General features: G+C 42.6%; 2 protein-coding genes across 3 annotated transcripts in view; one reads left to right on the forward strand and one right to left on the reverse strand.

Annotated features, from left to right (window-relative positions):
* Positions 1-4,991: 4,991 nt before the first annotated feature.
* csf3b (colony stimulating factor 3 (granulocyte) b) lies at positions 4,992-8,631 on the forward strand. The gene is made up of 5 exons (XM_079879655.1): positions 4,992-5,308; positions 5,516-5,673; positions 5,898-5,996; positions 6,333-6,473; positions 6,975-8,631. The coding sequence occupies exons 1-5, from the start codon at positions 5,080-5,082 to the stop codon at positions 7,158-7,160; spliced, it is 813 nt and encodes a 270-aa protein (XP_079735781.1). The 5' UTR covers positions 4,992-5,079; the 3' UTR covers positions 7,161-8,631.
* An 8,734-nt stretch (positions 8,632-17,365) lies between these two features.
* kpnb1 (karyopherin (importin) beta 1) overlaps positions 17,366-20,815 on the reverse strand; it is a 29,325-nt gene continuing 25,875 nt past the window's right edge. The window contains exons 19-22 of one of the 2 annotated variants that reach the window (XM_079878816.1): positions 20,493-20,598; positions 20,293-20,407; positions 19,025-19,186; positions 17,366-18,545 (exon numbers count right to left, since the gene is read on the reverse strand). In XM_079878816.1, coding sequence (XP_079734942.1) covers position 18,545; positions 19,025-19,186; positions 20,293-20,407; positions 20,493-20,598 — 384 coding nt within the window. In that variant the 3' untranslated portion in view covers positions 17,366-18,544. The remainder of the gene's footprint in view (positions 18,546-19,024; positions 19,187-20,292; positions 20,408-20,492; positions 20,599-20,815) is intronic. The other variant, XM_079878817.1, reaches the window with a different exon arrangement.

Genomic DNA, 20,815 nt, shown 5'->3' on the forward strand with positions numbered 1-20,815 from the left:
TTTGGGAGGTAGTAGTGTGCCCATTATTGTATTCACTGACCATAACCCTCTGACGTTTCTTTCCCGTATGTGTAATGCCAACCAGCGTTTGATGCGATGGGCATTAATTGTACAGGAATACAACCTGGATATTAGACATTTGAAGGGCACTGAAAATGTTGTAGCGGATGCGCTGTCCAGAGTAGTGTGTGCTGAACCATAAGAAAGGTTGTTTTTGTTTTTCCTAAAATTGGGGGAATATAGGAAAAATGTATTGGTGGGGGTGTTACGTCCAAGGACGTATTCATTTGTGTATTGTATATCAAGAGTGTTATTTGCCAGTGCATATGTGTTTCTCTCTCTCTCTCTCTCTCTCTCTCTCTCTAATTGTGTGTCTGATTAGTAGGATTGATGGCTACCACCTGTGCTCGTTACCTGTGAGCGCTGCTCGCGCACTGATTGGTGCGTGTCCTGAGGAGTCTAATATAAAACCGCAGAGAGAGCGCTGAGGAAGGGGGAGAGACAGCGCGGCGTTTGAGATTGTTCCGCTCTCCAAGTCCAGACGAGCGAGTTGCGCTCTGTGGTGTATGTTCACAATGTGTGTGAGAATGTGCCTTTGTAGCTTTTGTTATTTATGATTAGACAAGTTTTTATGGGTAACGTAGGGGGGAGAGGATACCCATTACTTTTCTCCTGTTTATGGATTAGTTAGGGAGTGAGGGAAGTTATATGTTTTGTTTTGCTTTTTGTTTTGTATAGGTAAGTTAATGTTATCCCCTTTGTAGTTAGAGGTATTGTTTTGTTTTCTTTTGACTTGGGCCCTCCTCCCGAGGTAATACTTTTGTTTGAATTTATTTTGTAATATGTTTCTCTACTTTATATCTTTCTTTTTATAACGCCTGCTGACGTTAAATAAAAGGCAGACACGCCATGAGAGAATAAACTTGTTGGTTCATTCATTCCTTCTTCTGTGACTCTGGGACTGGAGAGCTGGAGATTCTCAAAGTCTCTCCACTTTTTCTTTGTTCGTCGTTCCCTATTTACCCCTAGATTAAGGGGAAGACGTAACACTAGTGTGTGACCAAGATTGTGAGTTGGACCACATACAGATTGTACAAAGTTCAAAGACCCTAAAATAGTTACAAATTCTTTGACCAACGTTGTAGAAGGGCAGCAGAGATGAATGTTAAAATCCCCAAGAATCAATAGTCTATCAGCCCGAGTCACCAGATCAGAGAGAAAAATCAGAAAATTGTTGAATAAAATCCTTATTGCATTTAGGGGGTCTGTAAATCAGAGCACATAGCATAGGACCATTTAAATCAACCTTCAATAACTGGACTTCAAAACTGGAAAAGGTGTCCGTAGGCACAGACTTGCATTTGAAACAGTTTTTAAAAATTGTTGCAACTCCACCACCATGTCCAGAGGCCCGTGGAGAACTGAGAAAAGCACAGTCAGGAGGAGCAATCTCGGCAAGAGGCATCAAGTCACCCTGTTTTAACCAGGTCTCAGTCACAAATAAAAAGTCTAAGAAGTGAGATTTGTTCGATATTGACCTTGCATTCACTAAGGCCATCTTTACAGTAGCAGGGCAAACAGACTGCCGAGAGCTGAGAGGCACGTGTTTGAGCAAACTAATGTTTCCAAGATTGACACTCTGACTCTTATCATTTGATCTGATGGAAGAGTGGCGATGTGGCGACCAGATGACCGGGATGGGATAATTATCCTGAGACACAGTCGAAGTCCTCACAAGGGGGTCACGGCGAGATCCACGATAGATGTACCTGTGGCGGCGTGTAATTCCCAATGCGGTGCAGCGGTTGTAAATTCTGCCGGAGAGATGGCAGAACGAATTTAGTCTCTGTAAATCCACCGAAGAGTATTTAAGCACCATATTTGGAGAATAATCCACACCGGGAACAAAAAACAGACCCCACTTTGAAGAACAAACAGTAGAACTCCAGCACACCAGTGTGCAAATGATATAACACCACATTTCAATCTGGATTCACTCCTCCACGTTCAAGTTCACCAAACGAGTAGATCCATATATCCACGCATTCAGATCCTCCGACTCATTCAACCATAGCAAGCGATGAAAGAATAATCAGGTGAGATCTCCTCGATCAAAGGGCATAAAATATCCTCAAAATTAGGCTAAATTTTAAAATGATAAAATAATAAAACCGGAGAGCAGCGGCAGCCAAACACGCCAGCGTTCGCTCAAACCGGAAAGACAGTTACACAGCATCACCTGAGTCTCCTGAGGCGGATCTGCTCCTCCAGGGCATCGGTGTTTAGGCACCAGTCCAGCTCATATCCAGGTACACTCCAGACACGTACAGGACGGCTGCTCCTCACGGATACCAACCGCTGCACATGTGTCCTGGATCTGCACAAGTCCTCCTCCTCCTCCTCAGTCTTCATGGTGTTCTGAAGGCAGGTGTTATTACTCCCGTCACTGAAGGCCTTCACAAGGTCCCTGACACACGCCACAACAACATTTCTGTGTTCAGCAGAACTCAGAGTTGTATTTAAAGTCCGATGTAAATAGAGGGAAGAAGAATGGAGGTTAGGGTTAGGGTTAGGAGACACCGTTCCCAGCCGGAGCAACTGTGGCTCACTTATCCAGGTCATCAACCCCTGCACTCCAGTTTATCTCAGGACGGGGGACCTGATGGCTTTAAATACACAAGATAAGTTAAAAAACCAGCATCCTCGTGTAACAGCCGGGCTCATCGAGATGAACATGACCTCATCATCCTCTCGAATACACTGATCAACAAGCTGAAGCTGGTCTCCAGAGGTTCGGGTTCATCATGTGAGTGAGTGCAACTGGTCTAAAGTCATTCATCTCCTTCAAGAGCTCAGCTTTATCCTGGACAGCTTCCCGTCTGTAGTCATCTTTATTCATGAAGCGCATTTTACAGTAGCGATTGTTTCAAAGCAGCTTTACAGTGATAACAGGAAAATAATGCGACAAAGTGTGTTTCGGCTGCACAGCAGATCTAGAAGAAAACAGCGTCACGTTCCAGCTTCAGTCAGTTCAGTGATGGTGCATTTCTGTTGTAAAAAAGTTATTAATTTAGTATATTTATATATATATATACAGCCGCTCTGGAGAAACCGTGACGTCATCGTCCAGCTCAGTTCAGTTCTCATATAATGATGTCAATGCAGGAGAGCAATAATATTGATGAATATTAAATGTCCTCAACTAAGCAAGACAAAAGACAAAGGCGACAGTGAAGGAACTAAAACTCCATCAGTGACAGAATGGAGAAAACCCTCGTGAGAAACCAGACTCAGACTCAGTTCTCCTCTGGCCAACGAGCGAACAGAACTGAAGAGGTTCAGCTAGTTGGGCTTCACACTCCTTCAGCACACACACACACACACACACACACACGCCATCTGATGCTTTCCCTGGACACAACCTTTCAACCTCTGACCTCTTTAAAGGACAGGGAGGGTTTGATGGGAGTTGCACCTACAATACTAGTATCCGCAGTTTTTTTTTACCATAACGATCTAAAAATACAAAGTGAAATAAAATATATTCAATTCTCTATCAACACCAAACGGAGGTCAGTGAGTTATTGAAAAGCTAATAATGAAGTTGATCATAATGTTAAATTAAAATATTTAAAAAAAAAAAATAAAAAAAAATAAACAAATGTTTTATGTGATTACCTGAATGTCATCATGACTTCAAATTGAAACGCTGTCAGTGTGAATCAGGCATAATTCAGAACCCTTAATATAGGAAGATTTTTTAAATAATTCAATTTAATGATTTAATTAAAATCATTCAGTCTTGTTCTTCAAAATTTAAACGCATAACAAATAAGTTTTATCTTTAAATTCTCTTTTTCTGTTCCAGCATATTCAAATTATTGCATTCAAACACAAAAAAACTACTGGCTGTTTTTTTTAATTATTATTATTTATTATTTGTTCATTTAAATCAATGTAAAACCAGTGTTTAAAGCCCGGTCTCACCCCAAAACGTCACATACTGACGCGTCTTGACCAAACGGCAATATACGACGAAAAGGGTACCCCTAAAACGTCCATATGAGACGAAGACATAAGCGCACCAGCAGCGCCTCTTAGCGGTACCCTAACGCATACCTAAACCTACCCATAACCCGAATAGTCACATACGGACGTTTTAGGGGTACCCTTTTCGTCGTATATTGCCGTTTGGTCAAGACGCGTCAGTATGTGACGTTTGGGGGTGAGACTGTGTTGTAAATATTGTGTCCATTATAAAAGGCAGTCCAAACAATCCTTTACAGTGAAGTTCTATATTAGACAGAAAATAAGAACTAAAGATGCTTTGAACTGCTAGTAAAACCTGATATCATCTGCAGCCCGTTCTTATTAACTATTATTTATTCGGTTCTTATTATATAAGAATAGGCCATTTCAAAGCGGTGAATCAATGACGAAAGCAACTGAATCAGAACAGCAGATTTCTTCATTATTTAGAATAGAACTGAGGAAGTAAAGGAGAACATGTTGTTAGGCTTTATATTCATTAAGATGTTATCAAAGTTTTTTTATTATTATTGTTTTGACGCTTTTAGGAGAAATATATCTGATCGTTTGAGAAAAATGTATTTTACATGGGAATAAACAGGCACAATTAGCCTAATCATAATTAATAATGCAATTGTGTTTATAACTAAAAGTGTGCTGACTAATATAATTCATTAGTTGTGTAATTAATTTAGTTCCTGAGCAATTATTCTTATTGTCTCATGAGACTTCTTGCTGAGCTGGCAGAGATAAAAGAACGAAAAGCATCTGATTAGAAATCAAAGAAGTGAATCTTTTTTCACCCATCGCAATGTTGAAGACATTATATTTCTGATCTATTCTATTCCCACAAATATTGTTAAAGTGTGCAGGAAACGCCGAATGGGAAATAACGAATTGAGCAACTATTAAACACTCAGTGACGCTGATAAAGGGTTGGGTTTTTGAATTGTTCTTCCTGCAGTGACGAAACTGAAGAATTCCCGTGAGCTGAGCGTTAGTATTTAAGTGTGTTTGTGTCAGGTTAAATGACTATCATATGCGTGTGTAATGAGTGTCATATCCCCCCTATCCCAACAACCGGAAGGGTTAGAAATGCATTTTATCCTCAGGCCTATATGTTTTTTCGCAACGCATGTCATACGGCAGTGCACACGCAATCCACAAGTGGACAACTCATGGAAGTTTCCCTGGTTGAACAATCTCAATGGTTTAAATAGACTAGAAATCCACTGCAACGTATTAGATGCACTTCGAACCACAATGAAGGTCTACCTCAGTAAGTAGTCCTAACCATTTTTAGAAAATATTCTTTAACACATTACGAATAATGATACCAATTAAGATAAAAAAAATGATACATTACAACTTTGTCAGCTGTGTTCGCTGTGCACTCAGTGTGTGTGTGTGTGTGTGTGTGGAGCGTTGGTTCCGTCAGTGTTTGTGATGTAGATTTCTGATGTTCTGATAACACTGTTTTCTCCAGTTCTCGTCGCGCTCAGCTGTTTGACGCTGGTCTATAACGCGCCGCTCCGCGGGCACGAACTGATCGCGAGCGTCAGTGAGCGCCAGAACGCCATGAGTTTAGCGAAGGAGATCCTGAGCAACATTCGCGGAGCGCACGACGCGTGCGTCACATCAGCGGTGAGCAGGCTTACCTTTCCTTGAGGCATTAATGCACTGTCAAATTAGGTCAGATCTTACATTTCATGGACAAACTTTAGATCAGCACAAGCTAATAATACATTCCTGTCAAATTGATCATATTTTATCTTACATCTGATAACACCATGCATTTGATACAGAATACAGGAGTTAATTATTGGCGTTATATTCTATATAATAATGGAAACTGTGTTTGTTTGCAGGGTTTGACTCTTTCCAGTGAAGCAAAAAGCTTGGAGTATTTATTAAGTGACATTGGCATTCCTGCGCCTCCAGTGCTCAAGTCAGAGGAGCTCACCATGGTAAATACTCTCTAGCATGGTAAAGTGTGTGTAAGCATGTTGAATATAGAACTGGAAGAAGCATACAATAGTTTAGGAATACTATTGAGATGCATGTTGCTATTGATGATAGTAGAGCCAGTAGAGCATTTTGATATTTGATGTAGATGAAGCATAACTGTGTTGGAGCAGGACAGCAGCTCTTGTATCAAACCTGCAAATGTTGTTAGAAGTCGACTTTAAACACGGGCATCACCCCAAATCAGTCCTATTTAGATGTTTTAAATGAATGAAGCTTGCATGTTAAACATTTTCAAAGAGGTGTTTTAACAGTTCTTGACTGTTTGTTCTGACCAGGAAACGAGTTTAAACCGTATTGTGAACGGCCTGGAGCTTCACCACAAACTTCTGGAGGAAATCGGAGTGGTCTTGAACTGCTCAGAAGAGCTGAAGCCTTTGCTCGCGGGCGTCAGAGATCTGTGTGATCAGGTGAAAGAGGTAATCCTCACGCTTCAGCCTCTCCAACACCATCACATCAGTTCTGCTTTTAATGGAATATTGCAGTTTAATCTAAAGGATTTATCATCATTTCAATTCACATGCCTCGTAATCTTGAATCAAAATATATTCCCAACATCTCTTCCCTTCTCTGAAGACGTTTACTGGCGCGACTTCTGTTTCATGCCGACTTTAAGAACATATAATGTTAGATTATTATTATATGTGGCTGAATACATAACATTTTAGAGGAATTACAATTATTATCAAATTAAACAATGCTGCCTATTGTATTATGTTTGAATGAAAAAAAAGTACAAAACTTAGGGCCTAAAGTGACATGAAGAAAATTTCATGACCATCTAAAAATTCACGAGTCTTTCCAATTTTCTTGAAAAACCTACAGTCTTGCACACGTTACATTTCACTGAGCAACACTCAGCATTTCTTTCTAAAACGAGCTGATCTTAGATTATTAATGCTCTCTCTCTTCTGGCTCAGATGCAACGGCTGGCCCAGATTCCCAGTCCAGAATCCCAGGATGGGTTTCCAGGGCTTTCCCTGCAGCTCCGCAGTAATTATCAGGTCCAAGTGGCGGCTCATCTTACCCTCCAGCAGCTGCGGAGCTTCACCCAGGACGTGTTTCGGACTCTTCGCCACATCTCTGCGTCTATGGCTGACCCATAGTGACCGAACCGGGCCAACAACTCAATGTCCTAAAGCTGACCCATAGTGACCGAACCAGGCCAACAACTCAATGTCCTAAAGCTGACCCATAGTGACCGAACCGGGCCAACAACTCAATGTCCTAAAGCTGACCCATAGTGACCGAACCGGGCCAACAACTCAATGTCCTAAAGCTGACCCATAGTGACCGAACCAGGCCAACAACTCAATGTCCTAAAGCTGACCCATAGTGACCGAACCAGGCCAACAACTCAATGTCCTAAAGCTGACCCATAGTGACCGAACCGGGCCAACAACTCAATGTCCTAAAGCTGACCCATAGTGACCAAACCAGGCCAACAACTCAATGTCCTAAAGCTGACCCATAGTGACCGAACCGGGCCAACAACTCAATGTCCTAAAGCTGACCCATAGTGACCGAACCGGGCCAACAACTCAATGTCCTAAAGCTGACCCATAGTGACCGAACCGGGCCAACAACTCAATGTCCTAAAGCTGACCCGTAGTGACCAAACCGGGCCAACAACTCAATGTCCTAAAGCTGACCCATAGTGACCGAACCGGGCCAACAACTCAATGTCCTAAAGCTGATCCGTAGTGACCGAACCAGGCCAACAACTCAATGTCCTAAAGCTGACCCGTAGTGACCAAACCGGGCCAACAACTCAATGTCCTAAAGCTGATCCGTAGTGACCGAACCAGGCCAACAACTCAATGTCCTAAAGCTGACCCGTAGTGACCAAACCGGGCCAACAACTCAATGTCCTAAAGCTGACCCATAGTGACCGAACCGGGCCAACAACTCAATGTCCTAAAGCTGACCCATAGTGACCGAACCGGGCCAACAACTCAATGTCCTAAAGCTGACCCGTAGTGACCGAACCAGGCCAACAACTCAATGTCCTAAAGCTGACCCATAGTGACCAAACCGGGCCAACAACTCAATGTCCTAAAGCTGATCCGTAGTGACCGAACCAGGCCAACAACTCAATGTCCTAAAGCTGATCCGTAGTGACCGAACCAGGCCAACAACTCAATGTCCTAAAGCTGACCCATAGTGACCGAACCAGGCCAACAACTCAATGTCCTAAAGCTGACCCGTAGTGACCAAACCGGGCCAACAACTCAATGTCCTAAAGCTGACCCGTAGTGACCAAACCGGGCCAACAACTCAATGTCCAACTGGTTAACTTGGTATTTTCTGTAACTGTATTTTTGTAATACAAAAGTTAAAATGGGTTTTCTTGGCAAAGTTATATTCAACTTTGGAATAATACTATTGTTTTAACTGGATATAATTTTATATGACTTTGATATATTTATTTATTGTAGTTAGTATTATTTTTATGTTATTTATATCTACAGAAGTTGTACCCTATGGGTGCGGTGTATTTTTATATTTAACCAGATTTGTATTTATTACTGATTATAAATTATTTTTTACTTGTGAATTACTATTAAAATATTTCAGAAAACAAATGCATTTTTTTAAAAGATTTTGTCTCTGTAAAATATCAAAATGTTGACATTTATGAATCAAAAATATTTAATGGTCATAATTTAATAAATGCCTGAAAGATCCATTAATATCTTTATAAAAAAGCCGTCTTAATGTGAATACCATACTTCAGAAAGCTATATGCGTATATTATTCTCATGGTAAATAACATTACATTAAACTGTTCCCTCATTTTAACAGTTCTTTCCCTGTCATGGGTGTAAAGTTAGTTTCTCAGAGAATGACCACTTATTGAAATGTGAATGTTTGAAGTATGTTGGATCAGCATTTACATTTTTATGAAAGCCATCAGCACACATCGATGGTGATAGTGACATAGATCTAACATTGATTTATAATAGATAGCTACAAGATCTGGCAAGTTTATATCTCTGAAAAAAGCAAGTGGCTGTTCAGTCAGTGCGGCGTTTCCAACCTACTTTGCTCTGATCCAGTGGCTCTCGACCCGGCTTTCTCTTTCTTCAACACTGCTCAATTATTAAACTCCATGTGAACTCTTCTCGAAAATGTGCCAAGTTGAAATTAATAGCTTTCAAACCATGTCTGAACCCTACCTGACGTATATGGAATTCAGTGCTGATTGATTCATTCAAGTAACTACATAATGCCATGAAGTGAACAAAATAATTCTGGAGGAGGATATTTCACAGCTGATCATCACAAAGCACAAATACAGAGATTCTGTTGGCAGGGTTAGGGTTAGCTTAGGGCAAGCCCAGGGCAAACCTGGGCAAGAAAGACATCTACTACTCTGGAGAGGAAAATCATCAGAATGGTCAACAAGAATCCCCTGTTGCTGAACTGGCCTCTTCTGGATTAGAAGTTAAGACATGAAGGACTTTGAGGTCGTCACCTAAGGAAAACACCATTGCTCACATAGTAAATATTCATATGGATAAGCAAAAACTGATGCTTCTTTTCAAAAAAAGATCTGGGTTCCTAAAACCCTTCAGATCTGACCATAACCACCATGCAAAAGGTCATCTGTGTCCATGAATGTATGTGAGCCTCTCTCACTCACTCACACACACACACACACACACACACACACACACACACACACGTCTGCCTCTTTCAAACCTGGAACCGTTCACTTGAAGCATGCATGAGGAGGCCATCAGTCTGAGCAACACCAGACGCAGACGCAGACACATGATGGAGCTGGTGGTGAATGATGGAGCTGGACTCTGGACTCACATTTGACCATTCTCTAACTGATGACCCTTGACCCTTGGGTTCACCCAGCTGCAGAGCTGACTGGTGAGGTAGAACTTCATGTAGCTGAAAATTAACTTGAGACTTTAGTCTAGCATCACAGTTCCAGAATTATCAGCAAAAATGTAAATACACTTGTAAATTCGTCTGATAATATTGTAATCAGGGTCACATTGATGCGTGCCAGATTTCATTCATATCAGACCAACAGCCTATAGGTGACCAGAGAAACTATGCATTGAGAAAATCGTTTATTGTGGTAAAATTGTAGACAGAAATGAAATCAGAGATACAGAATTGCCTCACATTTAAAGCTGTTCTAAAGTTCATGTTTATAACCCTCCTGTCCTTCTGTCAATCCTACAGACGAAGGGCATCTCGGGAACCGCACTCCAATGGTTCAAGTCTTACCTCTCAGGTAGGTCCTTCAGGGTGTCGTAGAGGGGTGAGGTGTCTAAGAACAATCATCTAGCTACTGGAGTGCCTCAGGGCTCAGTGCTGAGACCGCTTCTCTTCTCCATCTACATGTCATCACTAGGATCTGTCATTCAGAAACATGGTTTATCCCATCACTGTTATCATCTAGCTACTGGAGTGCCTCAGAGCTCAGTGCTGGGACCGCTTCTCTTCTACATCTACATGTCATCACTAGGATCTGTCATTCAGAAACATGGTTTATCCCATCACTGTTATCATCTAGCTACTGGAGTGCCTCAGGGCTCAGTGCTGGGACCACTTCTCTTCTCCATCTACATGTCATCACTAGGATCTGTCATTCAGAAACATGGTTTATCCCATCACTGTTATCATCTAGCTACTGGAGTGCCTCAGAGCTCAGTGCTGGGACCGCTTCTCTTCTACATCTACATGTCATCACTAGGATCTGTCATTCAGAAACATGGTTTATCCCATCACTGTTATCATCTAGCTACTGGAGTGCCTCAGGGCTCAGTGCTGGGACCGCTTCTCTTCTCCATCTACATGTCATCACTAGGATCTGTCATTCAGAAACATGGTTTATCTCATCACTGTTATCATCTAGCTACTGGAGTGCCTCAGGGCTCAGTGCTGGGACCACTTCTCTTCTCCATCTACATGTCATCACTAGATCTGTCATTCAGAAACATGGTTTATCCCATCACTGTTATCATCTAGCTACTGGAGTGCCTCAGGGCTCAGTGCTGGGACCGCTTCTCTTCTCCATCTACATGTCATCACTAGGATCTGTCATTCAGAAACATGGTTTATCCCATCACTGTTATCATCTAGCTACTGGAGTGCCTCAGGGCTCAGTGCTGGGACCGCTCCTCTTCTCCATCTACATGTCATCACTAGGATCTGTCATTCAGAAACATGGTTTATCCCATCACTGTTATCATCTAGCTACTGGAGTGCCTCAGGGCTCAGTGCTGAGACCGCTTCTCTTCTCCATCTACATGTCATCACTAGGATCTGTCATTCAGAAACATGTTTTTTCCCATCACTGTTATCATCTAGCTACTGGAGTGCCTCAGGGCTCAGTGCTGGGACTGCTTCACTTCTCCATCTACATGTCATCACTAGGATCTGTCATTCAGAAACATGGTTTTTCCCATCACTGTTATCATCTAGCTACTGGAGTGCCTCAGGGCTCAGTGCTGAGACCGCTCCTCTTCTCCATCTACATGTCATCACTAGTGTCTGTCATTCAGAAACATGGTTTTTCCCATCACTGTTATCATCTAGCTACTGGAGTGCCTCAGGGCTCAGTGCTGAGACCGCTCCTCTTCTCCATCTACATGTCATCACTAGTGTCTGTCATTCAGAAACATGGTTTTTCCCATCACTGTTATCATCTAGCTACTGGAGTGCCTCAGGGCTCAGTGCTGGGACCGCTCCTCTTCTCCATCTACATGTCATCACTAGTGTCTGTCATTCAGAAACATGGTTTATCCCATCGCTGTTATCATCTAGCTACTGGAGTGCCTCAGGGCTCAGTGCTGGGACCGCTCCTCTTCTCCATCTACATGTCATCACTAGTGTCTGTCATTCAGAAACATGGTTTATCCCATCGCTGTTATCATCTAGCTACTGGAGTGCCTCAGGGCTCAGTGCTGGGACCGCTCCTCTTCTCCATCTACATGTCATCACTAGTGTCTGTCATTCAGAAACATGGTTTATCCCCATCACTGTTATCATCTAGCTACTGGAGTGCCTCAGGGCTCAGTGCTGGGACCGCTCCTCTTCTCCATCTACATGTCATCACTAGTGTCTGTCATTCAGAAACATGGTTTATCCCATCGCTGTTATCATCTAGCTACTGGAGTGCCTCAGGGCTCAGTGCTGGGACCGCTTCTCTTCTACATCTACATGTCATCACTAGGATCTGTCATTCAGAAACATGGCTTTTCCCATCACTGTTATCATCTAGCTACTGGAGTGCCTCAGGCCTCAGTGCTGGGACCGCTTCTCTTCTACATCTACATGTCATCACTAGGATCTGTCATTCAGAAACATGGCTTTTCCCATCACTGTTATCATCTAGCTACTGGAGTGCCTCAGGGCTCAGTGCTGGGACCGCTTCTCTTCTACATCTACATGACATCACTAGGATCTGTCATTCAGAAACATGGCTTTTCCTATCACTGATACGCTGATGACACACAACTCTACCTCTCATTCCAGCCTGATGATCCAACGGTTGCTGCTCGCATCTCAGCCTGACAGACATTTCTGGCTGGATGAAGGACCACCACCTTCAACTAAACCTTGTGAAGACAGAGCTACTTGTGGTCCCGGCCAACCTAACACTTCACCACAACTTCTCCATTCAGCTAGTGTCATCATCCATAACTCCATCAAGGTCAGCCAGGAACCTTGGAGTTGTGATTGATGATCAATTGAACTTTAAAAAGACCACATTGCTAGAACTGCCCGGTCCTGCAGATTTGCCTGTACAACATTAGGAGGATCAGGTCCTTCCTATCAGAGCTACACAACTCCTTGTCCAAGCACTTGTTCTCTCCAGACTGGACTTGCTCTCTCCTTCCAGCATCACTGTCAATCCTCTGCAACTGATCCAGATGCTGCAGCTAGAGTGGTCTTTAACGAGCCGAAGAGAGCACACGTCACTCCTCTCCTCACTAAACTGCACTGGTTTCCAACAGCCGCTCGCATCAAATTCAAGTCACTGACGTTTGTCTACAGAACAACCTCTGGCTCTGCTCCCTTTTACCTAAACTCATTACTTCAGACCTACGTGCCATCCAGAACCCAGCGCTCTGCAAGTGAATGCGGTCTTGTGGTGCATCATCTCAAAGAGGCCCTAAATCTCTTTCTCTGACCTTCACCTGGACTGTTCCCTGCTGGAGGAATGATCTAACTCAACCAGAGCGGATGAGTCCGTGGACATTCTCAAGAAACGGCTGAAGACGCATCTTTTTCGGCAACACTTGATCCACTAATACTAACACTTTATCTTCTAATCTATCTTAAAAAAAAACTAACCTAACCCTAAAAAAAAAAAAAAAAGTACACGTACTGCGTTAAACTGGGAAGGGTCACAGCACTTGCATATTGTTGTCCTATTGTTAGTTTCACTGCTTCTATTGTTCTCATTTGTAAGTCGCTTTGGATAAAAGCGTCTGCTAAATGAATAAACATAAATGTAAAATAACCCATCAACGGGCCTTACATTTTATAAAGCTTTTCCCTCATGTTAAAGGGAACCTATTATGCAAAATTCACTTTTACATGGTGTTTGAACATAAATGTGCCTGCAGTGTGTAAACAACCACCCTATAATGGTAAAAACCCACCCACTCCTTTTTTAATTCCCAAATCATAAGCAGTGTCTCAGAGCCGTTTTAACGCCAGAGCATTTAACAGCAGCATTCAAGTAAGAAATGTATTCTTATTAAAGCTTCAAGTTTTTTAAACAAGAGCAGTGAGTGATTTTCAGTTTTTCTTTTGTTGTTTGATTCATATTAGCATATTTATCAGTCATACTGTATATTCACTCCTTTCACTTTAATAAACAGGTCTAATTTATTTCTTTACTTGCTGTTTACATTCATAGCCATGACCGACGGCGTTTATGTGAACTTTGTGTGTATTTGACAGTTTAAGCGCAATAAGACGTGAAAGAGAATTTAGTTTAATACCATAGACTTCACCCGTAGGTTTTCTGAAGAGCATTTTTGAAGCCTAAAGTGGGCGGAGCCGGCCGTCGCCATCTTGGCCTTGCGTCACTCCCGGATAACAGAAAATAGAGCTGGTAAGTCCCGCCCATCCGTAAAACCCCGCTGGACCTCTAGGTTGAAAAATCGTCAATGCAAGTGAATGGGAGAAAATAATTATTTTCTGATCCCGTTTGAATTGTGCCATGAATGTGAACATATGTTGAACGTGAATTTTTTATATAATGTTTCATGTTACGAGTTTGACCGTATATTGTACGATTCTTTGTTTAGCAGTTGTGGAAAAGACATAACGAGAAAGACTACATGTCGCCTATGTGACGTCACCCCATAACACATTTCCCTCCACTTGTCAAATCACGGTGCTAATGCTGCGATAATCTATGGAGACAGATCGAGATGCCTATGTGTTTTGTACCCAAATGTCACCATTCAAACCAAATGGGCTGTTCTTTCTTCAGATTCGCGTCGAAAGCAGCGAAGAGTTGTAGTCCACAAAGTGCTCTCACACAAAATCTAACCGTATCAAACTTCTACCAGCTAAATTGTAGCATTCTTTACACGAAACATTATATTAAAAATTCACAGACAACACATTCATGGCAAAATTCAAACGGGACCAGAAAATTTATTTTCTCCCATTCACTTGCATTGACGATTTTTCAACCTAGAGGTCCAGCGGGGTTAGCGGAGGGGGCGGGACTTACCAGCTCTATACAGTGGGGTTAGCGGAGGGGGCGGGACTTACCAGCTCTATACAGTGGGGTTAGCGGAGGGGGCGGGACTTACCAGCTCTATACAGTGGGGTTAGCGGAGGGGGCGGGACTTACCAGCTCTATACAGTGGGGTTAGCGGAGGGGGCGGGACTTACCAGCTCTATACAGTGGGGTTAGCGGAGGGGGCGGGACTTACCAGCTCTATGGGCAAAGAGGCTGAGAAATCACGCCCAAATAGCTCGACGTGATCGAGTTAGCTCAGGCTGTGTTGACGGCTCTGGGTAATGCTTGATAACGTTATTCTATGACAGTACCAAGTCTGCGACTGCACAGGGCCTCGCGCTAAAGTGACACTTGATGATGTAAACTAAAGCCAATTAAAAGTTCCTGTTTTTGCCCTTCGAAACATTATAATAGTTAAAAGACATGGCTACAAGTGAGACTGTGTATTGTGATTCTGTACTATTCTGCTAGTTGAAAATGTATTATGCAGTAACTTAATATTACTCTGAGAGAGTGTGTGACAGTGATTTATGTGCATACATGTCAGTCACTCTTTTTTATAGTCTTTGGTCCGTCAGCGCGGCATCGCTCGTCAAGTTCGTAGAGAGCTTATTCAGTCCATTTTAAATTCTGATTTTGGCCGCCTCTCAAATGGGTTAAACCCATAGACTGTAAAAAATAGGTTAAACCTTGACGAAGGTGTCCCCATTTCCTATATTGCCTATGAAGTTCAAGTAAACGCGCTAGTAAATCCGCGCTCATTCATGTGCATTTATAGCACGGACGGAGAAAGCGCCGACGCCTGCAGGATTTCACCTGACGGTACATAATAAGCATATTATAATCTATCTGTTCCGTGAGAGCAGAACGAACAAGCCTTTATTGACGTTTTTAAATTTGAAAACTCCAAAAAGCAATGAAATTGTCAGACATCCATTAGTGCATGTTCACGGAGGAAAACAACTGAAATACAGCGCTGGTTGTTCTCTCGAACGATACTCGACGACAACGACGGAATCCAAAGGGCTTTCCGTGGGCTTTGTACCCAAGTAATGGGTGTATTAAATTGTATGAAATAATCCCGAAAAAAAAGCACAAACACTGCAGAGAAAGCAAGTTCAGCAGCAACATTTGCTGAGGTGAAGTGACGGCTAGTAACAGCAGACAAAACAAACGGCTAGCATTGACATCAGCGACAACCCACCTGTCACTCAAGTGGCCACACCCTTAAATGCAGAAATTTAAATATTAATCAACTAAACGGATGAGTTATAAAAAAATTCACCCCCCTCACAGTTGTTATGAAGGGCAAAATTAGCTGTATAGACCAAAGCCACATAGAGATCCAGGCTGTAAACATGTTTTTTTCTGCTGTAAAGTTGGTAATTTTAACATGAGGGAGATACAGATTTGACTCACTTCTGCAGCCAGCCCAAGCGGCCAGTCAATGAATTGCAGTTTAACTCACTTCCGTGTTGGTTTCAAGAGAGAAGGGGAGGTTGCCGCTTGTTTAATACTCACGGGACAGCCAGCTCTCTGTGCACGTGCTTCGGGTGTGTGCGCTCAGAAAACCATATATTTCAGAAGTTAACACTGATATGGCTTTAAAACGCATGAAGATAATAAACTTTCACGATGATGAAGAACTGCAATGTCCTCCACAGAGATGATAATCAAAACCAAACAGATAATCTTTGGCAGAGTATCGGAGGAGGCACGATCTGTACAAGCTCCGCCTTCTTCTTCTTCAGCTCATTTGCATTTAAAGATACATGCACGAAAACAGTACGTTTTCTTGCAAAATTGGCATTTACAACATGGTATAATGAATTATCTGTGGGGTATTTTGAGCTGAAACTTCACAGACACATTCTGGGGACACCTGAGACTTGCATTACATTTTGTAAAAAGGTGCATAACAGTTCCCCTTTAAGGTAGTAATGGTGCACACCAAGACCACGGTTCCACAATATGGACACATCTAGCAGGCAATAAAGAAAAAAGAAAACCATGCAGGAAAGCATCAAACTTTTAAGTGGCTAATTTATTCGGTTTAAAATGACTGATAAAAGCACAAGGTGGCTCGAGAGTTTATGTGTATGTGACATCCATCAACAATTAAACTGCACCAATGTTTCAAATCAGGCTCTTTTATTTAACACCAGTCATGCAAAATCTGTTCGCCTTTACTCTTAACCCTTGATAGAACACCTTAGAATCACACTGAGTTTATGAACCACAATGTTTCCAGTAAAGACAGATTCTTGAGTTGAGTTTGCTAACAGCTCTTGCAGCATCTGCTAGTTTCTGGAAAGCTTCCCATTACACCCTCATTAGTTAAGTCTATAAAACTTAATGAAGCACATTTCAGAACAACGTTGAACATCAACATGACCCACATACATGTGGAAAAGACATCAGCAGGATAACCCAGTCGTGTCCGAAGGCCATTTCTTCAACACATTAAAGGTGCAAGTGCCATTGGATCCAGTGAAGATTCTGTAAGACTGGACTGTATTGATGGGAATTATGACTCTTTGCATTACAAGGAAATTTATCAGAAGTACAAACAGAAAGGTTTAATTTAACTTTATTTTCATATCAATGGAAAAATATAACCTCATACAAATGTCTAATTCTGTCCATTGTCTCTTTTTAAAAGCTCGGTGAATGACTCCAATTAAGTGCCGCAAGAAACAAATAAAAAAAAATTACAACCAAAGCATATCAATGCAAATAAATTTGTGACATTGTTGACATGTTTATTTTGCATCTTCTACATGTTAACATATTAAGCTCAAGTCCATTGGTATCCGCAAGGATTTGGCACTCAATTTCCTGCAAAACAAATGGAGAATAAAGTAGGATGTGGAAGTGTGTAATTCCTGAACCCTTCGAACACGGAGCGCTCCGCTAGAACTTTCCCCTCGAGTGGCGAAAGTCTTCCCTTCCTAGGACAGATGAAAGCTCTGCACCATCCATACTAATAAGAGAACCATTTATTTTTATTTAGTAAAAAAAAAAAAAAAAAAAAAGGTAAGGGGGAAAAATTTATACTGCAGCAATTGACTTTCAGAAAAGCATGACGAAGCTCAGCGCCAGTTCACCCGAGTGCTGCCCGTCCCTGACTACCTGCCACTCTCCTAGGTTTACATAAGTGCATCTCACGGAATTTGCAAACAAGATATTTATCATGTTTATTTATTATTGGTTGAAATAGTAAGAGGGGATGTGGAAACAGCTTCCCCTCCGTTCATTCTCACACTCACACTCCAGTCACGCCATTATAAACTCCAGCAGCAGCATTTCCTTCTCGTTCACATCTTCTGACAAATGAATTGTGTGATAGGGACCAATCTGCAGTCGCAACACCTCAAAGATGAATTCTGCAGATGAACAAAACTGTCCTTTCTTTAGCTGGCAAGTCTGTACTAATATGATGCACTAGCTTTTCAAACACAAGTGTGTACAGAATGTAGATCATTTTTAATAATTTTTTGTGGGGTCAGAGACACGTTCTGCACATGGAGAAGAGGTGAAGGTCGTGGGCCACTGAGTTTCTGCTGGCAACTGCTGGAGTTGCACTCTGAAGGTGGTGTGATGTCTCTCGCACTCGTTCTCACTCGCTCACATTCTCAGACACTCATCTCAGCGCACACGTCACTTCTGCTTCGACTTCTATGTGTAAAAGACAGAAGAAACCTCAGTGGGTTTGATTTCCATTATTCTTGGTAGAATTTCCACAGCCAGTAATCTGAAAACAACAAGAACACAGTGGCTGAGAAGAAATCTACAATAATGGAGTAAAACTGACCACTAAGTGGCAGACTAGGGACTTTGAGGACCTTAAACTATGGAAAAACAAATGCAAGACAAACATGTACATGGCACATTTCTCCCTCAAATGAATAGGCTTCACTTTTCTCTATGCATTTCTATGCATCTAATATTTATGACCAGTCCAGGCCTGATGAGCTAACACATTCTGCTGTATTTCCACACTCTGTTAGAGAATGAAACTGCTGAAAAAAAACCCATCAGATGTGCTGAATGAAAAAGCACTGGTCTAAACATAAATCGGACGGACGTTTCGTGCCAAACATTCATGTTGGTGTGAACAGGCCTGAAGACTTGCCCTGTGACTTGCTCAGCAGTCATAAAACCAGAAGCCTTCATGTGTGCACATGCGAATAAAGCCCTGCAGAAACACAGGTCTGAGGAGTAGACACATACCAAGCTTGGCTCTTCAGCTTGCGCAGCTCCTTCGTGGCCCATGTGGCTAAAGTCTTGGTCTTGGTGATCTTGGACCTCCGGCCTTCAGTCAGCAGGTCGTTGATCTGAGGTCGAACCTCTACCAGCTTCATCACGTCTTTCCCAAAAGTTGTACACAGGTCACTTTAGGAGGGGGGAAGAAATGTCAACTTGCATGCTAGACCAATAAACAAGCTACAGGATTAATAAGAATCACCCAAAAAAGAAAACGGCAGTGTCCTTCTAAACCCGACGACTCGCGAGAGCAGAAGGCGGCTGAATTCAGTGTCTGCACTACAACCTCTCCATAAACGCAGAGCACACCCTCGGAGACTAGTTCTCTTGCTGAATCATGATCCTCCTGCTGGAGCTCTGAACCATAATGAGCCCAAAAGGGTGAAGACCGTAATAATGAAGAAAAGACTGGACAATTTACAGACTAAACCTAGTATTGTTTGAGTAACCGGTCCAGGGCTCGTCAACATGGCCAGCGCGAGACACACTCAGGACCGCTGACGTCCTCAATCTCTCATCTCAATACTACTGTTAGCTAGCCGGACTACGCCAGACTTCGCACTTCCGCTCAATTTCAGTTCGCTTCTGTACTCAGTCTGAGATAGCGACCTATCTCCCAGTTTTCCTCCGGCCTCAAAACAGCCGGCCAATCAGCGAACAGAGGGCGGGCTGAGAGCGTGACGTAGACGCTGATTGTACCGTGGATGCGTAGATTTACTTCACATAATCAGCAGAAGTCGTTCACAGCCATGTTCACTCGGTATTTCGCTCGATGGTTTTGTTTTCGCATCATACATGTGTTTACAGTGGAAGTTCAATGCGGCTGAGCCGGCGCATAACACACGCCATAACCAAACGTTATGTGATTGGCTTACGGGTAACCAATGATTTTAAACTTCAGACAAGCGCCCCCCCCCCCCCCCCCCCCCCCCCCGCGAGAAAGAAAAAGCTTTAATTATGCCCTTCCAGACTCTGTCTACGAAGCAAAGCGAAGTAGCAGAGTTTGTTATTACCAGGCTAACTGTTAGCCCTACCTCAGAGTCTAGATGATGAATGAGAAAACACTGGCTTGTCACCCGTTTCTGTTCTTATTTTATTACTTTATTTTATTCTCTGGAATTAAAATTGGAATAGAGAACTGTGAAACTGCACTTCGTGAGAACACAAGGTTATATAGGTCAGTAACAACATCCAGTGAGAGCCTGAAGCACTGGCGCGTCTGAGCGAGCGCTTACCCTATGAGGCCGACAGCGTTGGCAACGACCCCGTCAGAGCGGTCTTCATCCTCAGCAATGTGTTGAATGAAAGACAAGATAAACTCCACACGAGGCTGTACCAGCATTACATCGGCTGCACAGATTGAGGGAAACACATGGTTTATACATGAATCTCTCTCATCTTCACAGTTACGAGACGGATATCAAGGTAAACTTACGGTGTACATTCTCCTGGTCTCCTTTCAAGCCCTGGATGATCCCAGTGTAAGCTTCCAGACAGCCTTCTCTCAGCTCATTCAAATAGTCCACCATATCATAGTCTGTCTGAAACAACATAAGCAGCAACTAGTTAATCTCCCAGTTAGCCTGGTTTAGCTTCCAGTTTGAACGAAGAAAAGAGAGGAAGCAGTTCAGGAAAAGGCCAACTTCATCTCAGGCATTGATAACGCCCCCGGAGGATGAGTTAATGTCCTCTGAAGCAAAACAACAACCCTTTTAAATGCACTATAACCCACGTATGGCCAGCTGTTTTACACGTGTG

The sequence above is a fragment of the Squalius cephalus genome (genome assembly GCF_949319135.1).
Source record: "Squalius cephalus genome assembly, chromosome: 8".
In the NCBI taxonomy this organism is placed as follows: domain Eukaryota; kingdom Metazoa; phylum Chordata; class Actinopteri; order Cypriniformes; family Leuciscidae; genus Squalius; species Squalius cephalus.

What these genes read in the sequence shown, in the direction of transcription:
- csf3b (XM_079879655.1), top strand. Translation starts at nt 5,080, where the DNA reads ATGAGTGTCATATCCCCCCTATCCCAACAACCGGAAGGGTTAGAAATG. An exon ending in ACGCGTGCGTCACATCAGCG is followed by an intron (nt 5,674 to 5,897) that starts GTGAGCAGGCTT and finishes GTTTGTTTGCAG; the next exon opens with GGTTTGACTCTTTCCAGTGA. An exon ending in TGTGTGATCAGGTGAAAGAG is followed by an intron (nt 6,474 to 6,974) that starts GTAATCCTCACG and finishes CTTCTGGCTCAG; the next exon opens with ATGCAACGGCTGGCCCAGAT.